We start from the raw sequence: 13,109 nt of genomic DNA, 5'->3' as shown, positions 1-13,109 counted from the left end.
ACTAAGGCCCAAATCCTATACTACCCTAAGCTACTTGGGCTTGAACTAAAGCCCAACAAAATAAAGTGATGGGCCTTTCTTGGGCTTGGGCCCACTCTTCATGCATCCTTCTTGCCATTGCCCTAGTAGTTGGGCCCTTAGCCCATGGGCCTCCTCCATCAATAGATTAAAACAGACTCTCTTGCTTGAAATAAGGCTAAAGAATCAAAGTTTTCATTGGGATAATCGATTACCACTTGAGATAATCGATTACCATAGAATGAAACTCAATTCTGGGTCTTAGAAAGCTCGGGATAATCGATTACCATATCCCGTAATCAATTACCCTAGTAGTTTTATGTTTTTGTTTCAATTTTAAAGAGCTGGTAACATATTACCATATCAGGTAATACATTACCTCTATTATTACTCTTTATAACTGAATCACCTCTTGCACTTTAAATAACTATCTTTCATGAAATTAAAAGAGAACAATTAGAAAATCTTTTGGAAAAAGAACATTAGAAAAAAAAGGATTACTTTCAGAAACAAGAATCAAGGCTGATCAAAGAATTTTTCTAAAAAACCAAGAAGTGCAAAGATAGAATATGAGTTCTTGAAGAAAGAAATTTAAGAAGTGTTTTCAATTGTGAAAGATCAATATCTACACGAAGTTAGATGATATCTTTCTAATCTTTAAACCTGTATTTTCATTTTGAATGGTGTATCTCTTGAGATAAGGTGTCTCAATATGAGATCTTGAAATCTTGAGTGGGATTTCTCAAGTAATTTCTATGGGGTACAAAATTTTTGTATGTTTTCAATCTCGTGGTGTCAAGATTGATGTTTGTTTGAATTCCTGTAATATTGTGTGTGCAAGGTGTTTGTAAACAATATTATAGTGAATGATCTTTGATTTAGTGGGGTGCTAAATCAAAGAAAATTGGATGTAGGCCAAGTGGATGGTTAAACCAGTATAAATTTCTGTGTTCTTAATCTTCTTACCCTTATCTCTTTAAAAATCTTGTTAATTTATTGATTAAAGAATTCAAAGATTTGTGAGATATGATATTTCAATTTCTGTATATACTCCAAATATTATTCTTGTAATTGAAATTGATTAAGAAATTGGTAATGTAAACCTTGATTACAAGTGAATGTTTCGTTGCATTAACTTTGATATTTTGATACTTTGGTAATAAACCTTGTAATCTACTGTTATTTGTTAAATCAAATTGAGTAAAGGTCGAGTTTTAGATATCTTGGTAGGTTTTGATCAAGGAAGTTTGAAATTAGAGTCATCTTAGGATAAAATCTATTCAACCCTCTTTTAGATTCTAGTAAACTGGGACCAACATAAGTTTGATCTTCAATCTGGGTACCATCAAATTTGGGTTGTACTTGACGACACTCACAAAACATTATTTCACATTGACACTATGAGTTCCTTGTGATGCCTTTTAGGCTCACTAATGCTCCATCCACTTTTCAGTTAGCCATGAATGATTTGCTTAGGCCTTACCTTCGCAAAATTGTTTTGGTTTTCTCTTATGACATACTCATCTTTAGTCTTACTTATACTAATCATTTACAACACTTAACATTGATTTTCGAATTAGTGGTCACTATTCAATTTTTTGCTAAATTCTGTGTGTTTTGTTGTTACTTTAGTGTCCTATTTAGGCCATGTTATCTCTACCTATGAGGTCACTCTTGATTCGGATAGTTAATTCATGAATGGCGACAACCACGACCTCTCTTGCCACTTTACAGTTTTTTGGGGCTCACCAAATTTTATCGTAGGTTCATTAGGTAATATGCCACTCTTGCCTTTCTTCTCACCGATTTGCTTACATTATAGAATTTCCTTTGGACACATGAGGCTACTTTATCCTTTACAAAATTGAAAACAAAAAATTGTTACAACCCCCGATTTTCCAACTTTTAGACTTTGTTGCTACTTTCGCAATTGAAACTGATGCCTCCAACGTTGCTATTGGAGTCATCCTCATCTAAAAAGGGCACTTGATTGCCTTCTTAAGCAAAAAGATGAGCCTCCACTTGCAAGCTTCATCTGCCTACATTGGGGAACTTTACGCTAGTACAAAAGCCATCAAAAAATGGGGACAATATCTTATTAGAAGGCATTTTTACATTTACATTAATCAAAAGAGTTTAAGCAACCTCATGCATCAAACAATTCAAACCCTAGAACAATAAAAATGGACTTGCAAAATATAAGGGTATTGTTTTGATATCTTTTACAAACCTTGCAAACTTAACATTATGGAAAATTTACTATCTTACCAATTCTGTGCTATTTCACAAATCCCTTTGGTGACTTCTTCACCCGTTCCCACTATCCTCACTCATTTGCACCACTACTTTGCTAAAGTTCTATATGGCATTGCTTTTTATATAACCGATTGATGTAGATCTCAATATGTAGGGCTCTTTTATATTACTCATGGCCTTGTGTATTTTCACAACTATTTGTACATTTCGACCATAGATGAAATACATGCTTCTTTGGTTCAAGAATTCTAGTCCACCCCATTTATTGGCAACTTGGGAGTAAAACCCATGGTGGCTTGTTTGGTTACTTATTTTCACTAGACAAGACTACACACAAAGACCAAACAGTTCATCGAAAATTGCATCGTTTGCTAACAAAACGAAAATGTTACTCAAAAGAAATAAGGGTTGCTACAACCTTTACTTGTCCCACGCAAGGTCTGGGAGGATATTACCATAGATTTCACACCTATTTGTCGAGCTCTTTTGGCCATACCATTATTTGGTCCTCTATGATCGATTAACCAAGTATGTGCATTTTTTGGGGTTACCTACTCACTTCTCACACTACAAGAAAAATCAAGATTATCTACGGAAAACTCCGTAGATAAACATAAAAATCCGTAGATAAATGTCAATTATCTACGGAAAAAAATCCGTAGATAAAATGGTCGTAGAAAACGTTATCTACGGAATTTTCCGTAGATAACGTTATCTACGGAACATTATCTACGAAATTTTTCGTAGATAATGTTATCTACGGAATTTTCCGTAGATAATGTTATCTACGGAATTTTCCGTAGATAACTCACGAAAGTTGTTATCTACGGATTTTATCCGTAGATAACTTTCAGGAAATTTTTATTTAATTTTAATAAATTTATTAATGTAATAACCCTCATATTTGGCCTCTCAATGATGTTATTTCATTACACTTCACTTTTCAACATGTTTTGTCCTTATTGCACATTTTCTGGGAAACTTCCCAGAAGGTCACCCATCCCTATACTACTCCAGGTCAAGCACGCTTAACTGTGGAGTTCTTATGAGATAGGCTACAGAAGAGCTAATGCATGTTATCAATATAAGTAGTACAAATTAATTCATTTAAGTACAATCTCATACTTATACTATTTTTGGATCCCTCTTATTTTGGTATGTTCAGACCGTTATAAAAATATAAAAATATATATAATAATTATATTACCAATAATAATAACAATTATATTATATTTAATTAATATTTATTTATAAATATACTTACTTGTATAATTAACAATCTACTTATTTCTATTTAAAATTAATATTATGATACAATTTAAATTAATTATTATAAATTTAAAAGTTTAAATAATAATTTATATATTTTAAAATGATAAGGGCTTAAATAACACTAGTGTAACTTTTACTAATTATTACACCGCTCAATAATGTTATATTAAATGTGAATTTTGTAAATTCAACCGTTAGATTTAGAGTTCATATCACTTTATATGTTTTTATATCAAATTTTGTTAAAATTGAACACAACTTGAAGGTAATCAAAGTGTTCATATTTTAGTATATTTTGAAATGTATATATTACGTCAATTTTATTTTACAAGAATGAAGTATCAAATCATCTTAAATTACTATAAAATTTTGTATATATGAGCTAAGAGTAGAAAAATTTTAATCTAACGGTTGAATTTATAAAATTCACATTTAATAAAAGTTACATTGATATTATTATAACCCTTCTCTTTTAAAATATTATTTTATAAATTAAATTTTAACATTTTAAATAAATTATTAATTAAATTAATATATTTATTCATCTTCAATCTAAGACATAAAATTCAAAAAATGTATTTACTCTTGTTTTATTTTCTAATTATCAATCATTAATAAAATACTAATTTAAAATCTTATCTAATTATATCCTAATATTTTCATATCAAATTTAAAACCATATATTAGTATGTTATTTTTTTTTATCATCAATTAATTTATAAAAATAAAAAATTTAAGATGAAAATTTTTAATAATATTTATTTTAAAATATTATAATGAATTAAATAAAATTTTAAAATATATTTTAATCATAAATAATTTTAAAATATATTTTAATCAAAAATATATTTCTTGGTCAATACAATAACTAAAAGTATTATGATAAATAATTAAATTAAAAAAATTAAATCTTATAATGATTATTTTTTTAATGATGCTAAATTAAATATTCTAATTATTTTACAATAAATTAAAATGAAAAGATAATAAAATATGTTAATTGATGTTTCAAATATGTAACTTAGGAAATTTATTTACGGGTGAAGTTATCTACGAAAATTTCCGTAGATAACTTATCTACGGAATAATCTGTAGATAAGTTACCTACGGATATTTCCGTAGATAACTTATCTACAGAAAAATCCATAGATAAATTATCTATGGAAATTTCTATAGATAACTTATCTACAGAAATTTCCGTAGATAACTTATCTAATGACAATTTTTAATAATATTTATTTTAAAATATTATAATGAATTAACTAAAATTTTAAAATATATTTTAATCAAAATTAATTTTAAAATATATTTTAATCTAAAATATATTTTTTGGTCAATACAGTAACTAAAAGTATTATAATAAATAATTAAATTAAAAAAATAAATATTATAATGATTATTTTTTTAATGAAAAATAAATTAAATATTCTAATTATTTTACAATAAATTAAAATGAAAAGATAATAAAATATGTTAATTGATGTTTCAAATAAAATGTATTACCCACGTAATTTATCTACGAGTAAAGTTATCTACAGAAATTTCCGTAGATAAGTTATCTACGGAAATTTTCGTAGATAACTTATCTACGAAAATTTCCGTAGATAACTTATCTACGAAAATTTTTGTAGATAACTTATCGAATAACATTTTTAAAAATATTTATTTTAAAATATTATAATGAATTAACTAAATTTTAAAATATATTTTAATCAAAAATATATTTTTTGGTCGATACGGTGACTAAAAGTATTATAATAAATAATTAAATTTTAAAAAAATTAAATCTTATAATGATTATTTTTTTAATGATGCTAAATTAAATATTTTAATTATTTTACAATAAATTAAAATGAAACGATAATAAAATATGTTAATTGATATTTCAAATAAAATATTTTACCTACGAAATTTATCTATGGGTGAAGTTATCTACGGAAATTTTCGTAGATAAATATTATCTACGGAAATAATTCCGTAGATAACTAAAAATTATTTACGGAAAAAATTCCATAGATAATATTCCGTAGATAACTAAACATTATCTACGGAAAAAATTCCGTAGATAATATTCCGTAGATAATAATCAATTTTCTTGTAGTGTCAACAAAAGATTTGGCGTGATATTTCTTTGTTGAGATTTTCATCTTCACAAAGTGCCTAAATCTATCACTTCAAATCGCGACCCTTTCTTCATTAGTACATTCTACTAGGAATTTTTCCACTTGTAAGGCACTACCCTGAGTTATAGTACATCATATCATCCTAAAATTGATGGTCAATTAGAAGTTGTGAATCGAACATTGTTTTATTTTTAACTACCCTCAATGCTAGTATAGTTTCTTCCAACTTACTAAGTTTTGCCACAACATGTCGTACCACACTACCATAGGCATGTCACCGTTTCAAGCTCTTTACATACATTCCCCTCCATGTATCTTGGATCTCGTTCCAGAATCTACCTTGGTACTCACCCTCCAAGAATGCCAAAATATGTTACAAAAGTTAAAAATAATCTTCAGAGATCTCACTAGAGTATAGCTGCCCAAGAAAACAAGAAGAGACAAGATCATACCTTTAAGGAATGTGATTGGGTTTGGTTGCACCTCCGCCCCTACCAAAAGTTGTTTTTTGTGCACCAATTGTTGACCAAGTTAGCCAAATGATACTTTGGCCCCTTCGTAATCCTACAGTTGGAGTTGTAGCTTGAGTTGCAAATCCCCTCTATGTCGCACATTCACCCAATATTCCATATCTCTTTCCTTCATCCCTATCATGGTCCAACACCTCCATCTAGTATTTCCCAATCGCCCTGATTTCCTGACAATGAGCCCATCCCTTCACCTTCCTCACCGCTAGAAGCCCCCAACTTCTTCTCTTCATATCCAACCCCCTCACACTTCTTCACTTGGAATACCAAATGCTTTATCATGGTCTCCACCCATGACACATCAACCATTAAACTTCTCACTTAATTCCATGTATGGCTCCTTGTCCCCCATTTCACTTCTTCACAACCTTATCACTTCCCGCCAATTTCATAATGACCCACTGTCCAAACTCTCTACTCCTAGATGGCCACATATCACCCCACCTACCCCATTTCAAAAACCCCTTATATTACCCTTGCCAATTTCATTTGTCATAGAGAGCCCAATTAACATTAAGGATAAGGTTAGTCCTTACAGGTCAGACATTGATAGGCCTAAGCAGTTGACATCAAGCTCATATTGTGTAAAAGATTATGTTAAGGGTTAAAATAATTCTCTTTTGTTTCTTTGTCGTTATTTTCCCTAAATGAGTTATTTGTCTATTTGGCCCAAAACCTAGTGGTAATACTATTTAAGTGAGTTTCGAAAATGTTCTATGGTTATGAATAAAATATTTTTATCTTTCCTGTTTTATAGTTTTCTATAGTGTAGTCGTAATTCCTAATATTTCCTTAATAGAATGTCAAAAATTGTGAAAAAGTAGGTTTGAGTCCTACATAATGCACATTTCATTTTATAACTTAATGGTTGTTTTACATGTATCAAAATGTGCATATCTTGAGCCAGCCTTGGGCAGCACGCCTTGCCACTTGACGCATGCAGATTAGACAATACTAAAAACGTGTTAAGCGATAGTAACATGCCTTTGGAAGTTTGGGTGCATTATACTTGGTTTCACGGTATCGGTTTCACCCAATTAATCCGATTTAAAGTCAGATTGATGACATATCATTGATTCATTTGCACATTCAATCTTATTGGTCACTCTCCTCACTCACTACTCTAGTTCCCTGGTCGATCTAATCAATTGAAGTCTAGTTTGATTACACCACATATGACTATTTAAAATGTCTTATAGAACAATATATATCTCAATAATCTCATATGTGGAACCAAGTTATAACAAAGTTAGTAGATAGTTGAATTCTTTAAATTTGTAGTTAAAAGTTCGATTCCTCTCTCTATGTATAGACAAAAAAAAGTTATTGTGAGAGAAAATACTCACTTCGATAATTTTTACATAATAAACTAATAATTTCAACTATTAGTAATAGTTTGTATGGGTACAAGCAAGAAACTCTTTTAAGAGTTTTTCTTCGAAAAATAAATAACTTTTTTTAGTAGAGAAACTTCCATTAAACTTATATCTAAACTGACTCTAATTTTTAGTCCAAATAATAAAAAATTGTTAAATTATTATTTTAGTCCTTATAATTTCATTTACTTTATCCTATAGTCTTATAGTTTAAGATAAATTTTTTTAGTTCTTATGCTTATATTTTTTTAGTCCCTTCTAGTTCCCATAATTTAAGAATTTTTAGTCTTTATACTTGTAGTTTTTTCTTTATCGTTTTAGTTTCTATCATTATTTCTTTTGCAACATTATCTTATTTTATATTGATGTAATAGAGATTTTCAATTTGTAAGAATAAAAAAATGTATCTCAATAATCTGTATCATATGTGAAAGTAAAAAACAGATATAAAATATCGAAAAATCTAACTTAGAATAATTCTAGCAAAATAAATTGACATTAGACATTCAAAATTAAATTAATATTTCTTATACATCAACATGAAAGTGACAACATTACAAATAAAATTAATCACAAAAACAAAAAAAAATAAAAAAAATAGTAAATATAGAGATTAAAAAAATTCATCTTAAATTATAAGGATTACAAAAATAGAAAAAAAAATATAAAAACTAAAATATTTATTTTAAACTATAGAAACTAAAAAGTAAAATAAATAAAAAATTATGTGAACTAAAAAAATGTATTTTAACCTAAAGAAATTTTCTCTTGACTTTGTCACACTAGTTCATGTTTTAACTTCGGCCTTTAGACTCTCGTGTTCTAACAAACATAAAAATTATTAATGTTCATGTCTTTATGCCGGTTTTTCTCCTTAACAAAATAAGTGGGTCTTTGAAAAAAATTTCAAGAAGACAACACCTAGTTATTTCAATCAATAAGTGATTTTTTTTTTGAAACGCGGTTGGAAATGATTTCCAAACATGTTACAAGAAAATTATTTATTAGACTTAACAAAAGCTTATCTATACTATCAATAATCTATACTATTAGTAAGGAAAATTGCTCTATCCACATTTTTGGATAATATTACTCTTATAATAACTCTTTTATAAATAATATTTTTTTTTTAAATTTCACTCCTTAAACATCTGGATTTTTAATAATTATCTATTATTCTATAATTTTTATTATTTTTAAAAATAATTTACAGAGACACGAATTATCTTTTATATGTTAGTAATTAATAATTAATAAAAAAAAGTGTCACAAAAAATATAATGTTATAAAAAAATTAATAAAAATTATAACAATTAATAAATTTCTAAATATTTAACAATATATAAACACTCAACTTTAAAGCTATAGTTAATAAAAAAACTGATTATTATTTCATTTCTTTATTACAATCATGTTTGAAAAGAATATAAAATTAATAATTAATAAAAAACTATAAAAGTTAATAAATTTCTAAATATTTAACAAATTCTAGATATTCAATTTTAAAGCAACAATTAATAAAAAGTTAATATTAATAATTTTTTTATTCATTAGTAATATGTTTGGAGACATTTAGAGATCGTAATTTTGAGGGAATTCAAAAAGAAGAAGAATGATTTGCAATAAATTGAAAAAGGTTGAATTATCCAAAAAAAAAAAAGAAGTTATTTATAAAGACTTAAAAATAAATAGAAATGAGTCCTATAAAGAAAAAACACACCTCCTAAAAATAGGAGATTTGGTTGAAATTTGGAAGAAAAAAAAAAGATAAAAAAAATTGATTTATTAATTATATTTTTCTTTGTCTCGTTCTGCAAAAATAATAGTTAAATACAGTAAAAAATTAATTTTATTTTTTTTTCTATGTCTCATCTAATTCTATTTTACAAAATAATTAGAAATTTAATTTATTTAATTTATAATAAATTCCCACATATGTATTCATATTCATATTCCATTGGAGTAATATTTATTTATTAAAACAAACATTGGGCAAAAGGCGAAAAGGCAGAGAAGAAGAAAGAAGTAAAAAAGAAAAGAGAGAGAGAGAGAGAGGAAGTAGCGATCAGAGAGCAACCGCCACAGATCTCCGTTTCCCACCAACCAAACAAACGAAAAATGGCTGCCTTCAGCGGCGACGAAACCGCTCCTTTCTTCGGGTTCCTGGGAGCCGCGGCGGCCCTGGTGTTCTCCTGTGCGCGACTCCTCTTTCCCTTTTCAATTCCCTCAATCGTTGTGGTTTGCTGAAATTTGGGGTGGTTTCAGGCATGGGAGCGGCGTACGGCACGGCGAAGAGCGGCGTCGGGGTGGCGTCGATGGGCGTGATGAGGCCGGAGCTGGTGATGAAGTCGATCGTGCCGGTTGTGATGGCTGGTGTGTTGGGTATCTACGGTTTGATCATTGCGGTTATCATCAGCACTGGGATTAACCCTAAGGCCAAATCGTATTACCTCTTCGACGGTTACGCGCACCTCTCTTCGGGCCTCGCCTGTGGCCTCGCTGGCCTCTCCGCTGGCATGGCCATCGGCATCGTCGGCGATGCCGGTGTTAGGTATTTCTTTCATTTCTCAACCTTTCGCTTTCGTTCCTCTTTTTCAAATCAAGGTTTTGGTTGCTGCTTTATGCTTTCATTATTTTTGTACTACTGGCCTCTAGCCACTTTAGTCTCTAATCGTTGTGGGTGGTTATTCAGATAGGATCAAAATTATCTTTTTTAGCATATGAGGGGTATAATGTTCTAGAAGAAAGTGGAGACTAAAAAGTAAAAACCCACGTTTAATAGATATGTATGGATATTTGTTTAAAACACATGTTCTGATGCAGAAAAAGTAAAAGTTTGTAAGTTTAGTTTTTTTTTTTTTGAGTGGACTTTAACTTCACTGGTTTACAAATATACCCTTAGTGGCATGTGATGGGGAGAGTGTGTTTTCAGTTTTATTTTGTTGTGGTTTTTGTGTTGGTGTGATTGGTATTGGTAATGGGAATTCATGTATTGCATAGGAGGAGTTCGTACACTTTTTTTTTTAAGGAGTGTTTTGTGTGGTTGCAAGTTTGTATTTGCAGGACTAGAGTGAAGAAATTGAGAAATGCTGGCTAGAGCTGGTTAACCTTGTCGAAAATGCTTAGGAATTGATATGTCTTGTTGTTTTTCTATGATTCCCAAACTTATTTGTGCCACTTCTTGGTAGTTACTACTATTGTTACTGCTGCTGTTTGTGATTTTTCAATACTTTGTTCGCTTAGTGTGTTTGAGTGAGCGGTTGGAAATTTGATTTTGAAGTGATGATTTATGTTAGATGTTTTTATTCTAAAAGCAAGTAGTAAAACTTAGGATAAATGCGAGGTGTTTAGGAGTCAATTTCGAACTTGTATGGTTATGTCTTGAAGTGTTTAGGAATGGATACGACCTATATCCATACAGGTTGCTTCAACTTAAAATCAATTATGAACTAGAATCATTTTCTCAATGTAGAACTAAACATGTGCCTAAAATCATGGTAGTTGGTGTTTCAACGTGATTTTGGATAATTTAATGTGAATCCAAATAGCTTTGGTACTTGGATGACTTGATGTGATATTTTGATTCTCATCTTTGTGCAACTTACCGCTGCTTTGATACCCATTGAAATAGCTTCTTTCTACTCAGTTTTTAGCAAATTTTCTTGATGTTTAAAAACTTGTATATATTGTCAACTGTGTTTCATTTCTATATGCTGCAATCAATGAATTATTTGTGAATCAGAAATCATAATGGCCTTTAAAATATTGCAATACTTTTGGAGAGATGAAGAATGTGGCGTGATACTGTCAAAGGAATATATGGTTAAGCAATTTATGAAAATTTTGTTTAATCGACTAATTGGTGTAATTAGAAAAAGAAATGGTTACCAAGTTAGCAGGGAAGTATGGAAGAGTTCATGTAAGTTTACTGATATAAAGATTGAATGTTTACATGTCTATTTGTGATAAAATGCAAGGACCAGCTAAATGTAGTACAAAACTGTAATCAATCTAATTTACTCCACTGCAAGATACATTGTTGGTTTCTTCAGATCTTCAAATGAGTGTATTGTATCTCTAGTTTGGAAAAGTTCAATTTGGTTAGTTATAGGTGACAACACACCATGATGCATTTTTGGTTCACTCCTGTTGATTCAGAATTTACTAATGGTGATAACTGATAGCTCAATGATTTGAATATGACATGCTGATAACACTTGCAGAGCAAATGCTCAGCAGCCAAAGCTTTTTGTTGGAATGATTCTCATTCTCATTTTTGCTGAGGCATTGGCATTATACGGTCTCATTGTTGGCATCATCCTTTCTTCCCGTGCTGGTCAATCCAGGGCTGATTAATATAAAGTTTCCTGTCGGATGTGGTGGTACACGGCCACAGATTGTGAATGTTACTGCAGAGTCGAGGTGGTTAATGTTAGCTCACAGACTGCTGCTTTGGCTTGCTCATGTGATTCTATTTATGTTCGTGTTATAAAATTGAGGCTATCCAGAAATAAAGTCCGTCAAACTCTTCTTAGCCCCTCATTATTTTAATTATTTGCTCAGTCCATACTAGAGTAGAGATCTGCATAATAAGGCAGATGTATGTTTAGATTCCATTTCTTTAGTATTGTTCTCTACTCTTCAAAACACTCCCCACCTACCCCTAAATCTATTCTTATTTGATTTCATGGAGATATGATTTGTCGATATGACTTCCTTTATATCATTTTAATCAACAAGATAGTATTCTTGCTCCTATTTGATGTGAAGTAAATAAGATAAGTATTGCGATTTGCGATTAAAAAATTAATTTTTTTAATTTGATATGTGCTAAATTGACTGCAACGGGGAATGCATAATATGCGATAGTATTGATCTGCCAATTGGTGTGAAATTAGCAGAAGTGTGATAGTATTGACTCCACGCCTATGTCACCTGCATGGCTGCATTGCTTGTTTGGAACTTGTTATCTTCTTGCTTGGTCCTCTCCCTTTGCCTACGTCTTTTTATCACTTTCTACTTGCTCGTGTCTCATGCCCTCCTTGTTCATACATTTTGGTTCGTGCTTTTTCTGAACCAATTTTGTGTAGTTAAGTGGGTTCCTTAAGTAGTTCCGTTAAGGTTTTAGAGGAAAGTCCTGTATGTTATTCAAAAACTAAGTTTTGTTTCTTTAGAACCTTCTTCCTGGTTTATTGACACAAATGATCTGGTGGATTTTTCCCAAATAATAATTCCATCCCAATCTCTAATATCCTTCAAGAATTATACTAGGGTAAACGCGAGGTTCTTTAATATGCTTCTGACTATTTAAGTTTGCCATCTATCAAGAGGTTAAGGAAGTCCATTTGCATATCTCATACAGGTCACGAAAATTTTTTCTTATGCTGCCCTTGCACATGTATTAGATCACGAATTGACTTTTTTTTTTATTATTTTATTTATGTACAAAACTTGATTTTCTAGATCAGGTTTTCGTCTTCCTTTTACTCCTTTCATATTCAACCTCCGTTTTTCAAATATGGCTCTAACTCGGCTCC

The 13,109-nt window shown here is 30.1% G+C and overlaps 1 protein-coding gene across 1 annotated transcript; it reads left to right on the top strand.

Annotated features, from left to right (window-relative positions):
- The first annotated feature begins 9,553 nt into the window (after positions 1–9,553).
- LOC109819339 (V-type proton ATPase 16 kDa proteolipid subunit) lies at positions 9,554–12,330 on the top strand. Its single transcript, XM_020385045.3, has 3 exons — positions 9,554–9,766; positions 9,838–10,123; positions 11,796–12,330. The coding sequence occupies exons 1-3, from the start codon at positions 9,691–9,693 to the stop codon at positions 11,926–11,928; spliced, it is 495 nt and encodes a 164-aa protein (XP_020240634.1). The 5' UTR covers positions 9,554–9,690; the 3' UTR covers positions 11,929–12,330.
- The last annotated feature ends 779 nt before the right edge of the window (positions 12,331–13,109 follow it).

This window comes from Cajanus cajan, chromosome 5 (assembly GCF_000230855.2).
Source record: "Cajanus cajan strain Asha chromosome 5, NIPB_CcT2T_4, whole genome shotgun sequence".
Classification (NCBI taxonomy): domain Eukaryota; kingdom Viridiplantae; phylum Streptophyta; class Magnoliopsida; order Fabales; family Fabaceae; genus Cajanus; species Cajanus cajan.
The sequence above is the reverse complement of the archived record's forward strand: the minus strand, read 5'-3'. Positions and strand labels throughout refer to the sequence as shown.

Coding starts and splice junctions, on each gene's coding strand:
- LOC109819339 (XM_020385045.3), top strand. CDS start 9,691: ATGGCTGCCTTCAGCGGCGACGAAACCGCTCCTTTCTTCGGGTTCCTG. Junction 9,767..9,837: donor GGCGGCCCTGGTGTTCTCCT/GTGCGCGACTCC, acceptor GGGTGGTTTCAG/GCATGGGAGCGGCGTACGGC. Junction 10,124..11,795: donor GTCGGCGATGCCGGTGTTAG/GTATTTCTTTCA, acceptor TAACACTTGCAG/AGCAAATGCTCAGCAGCCAA.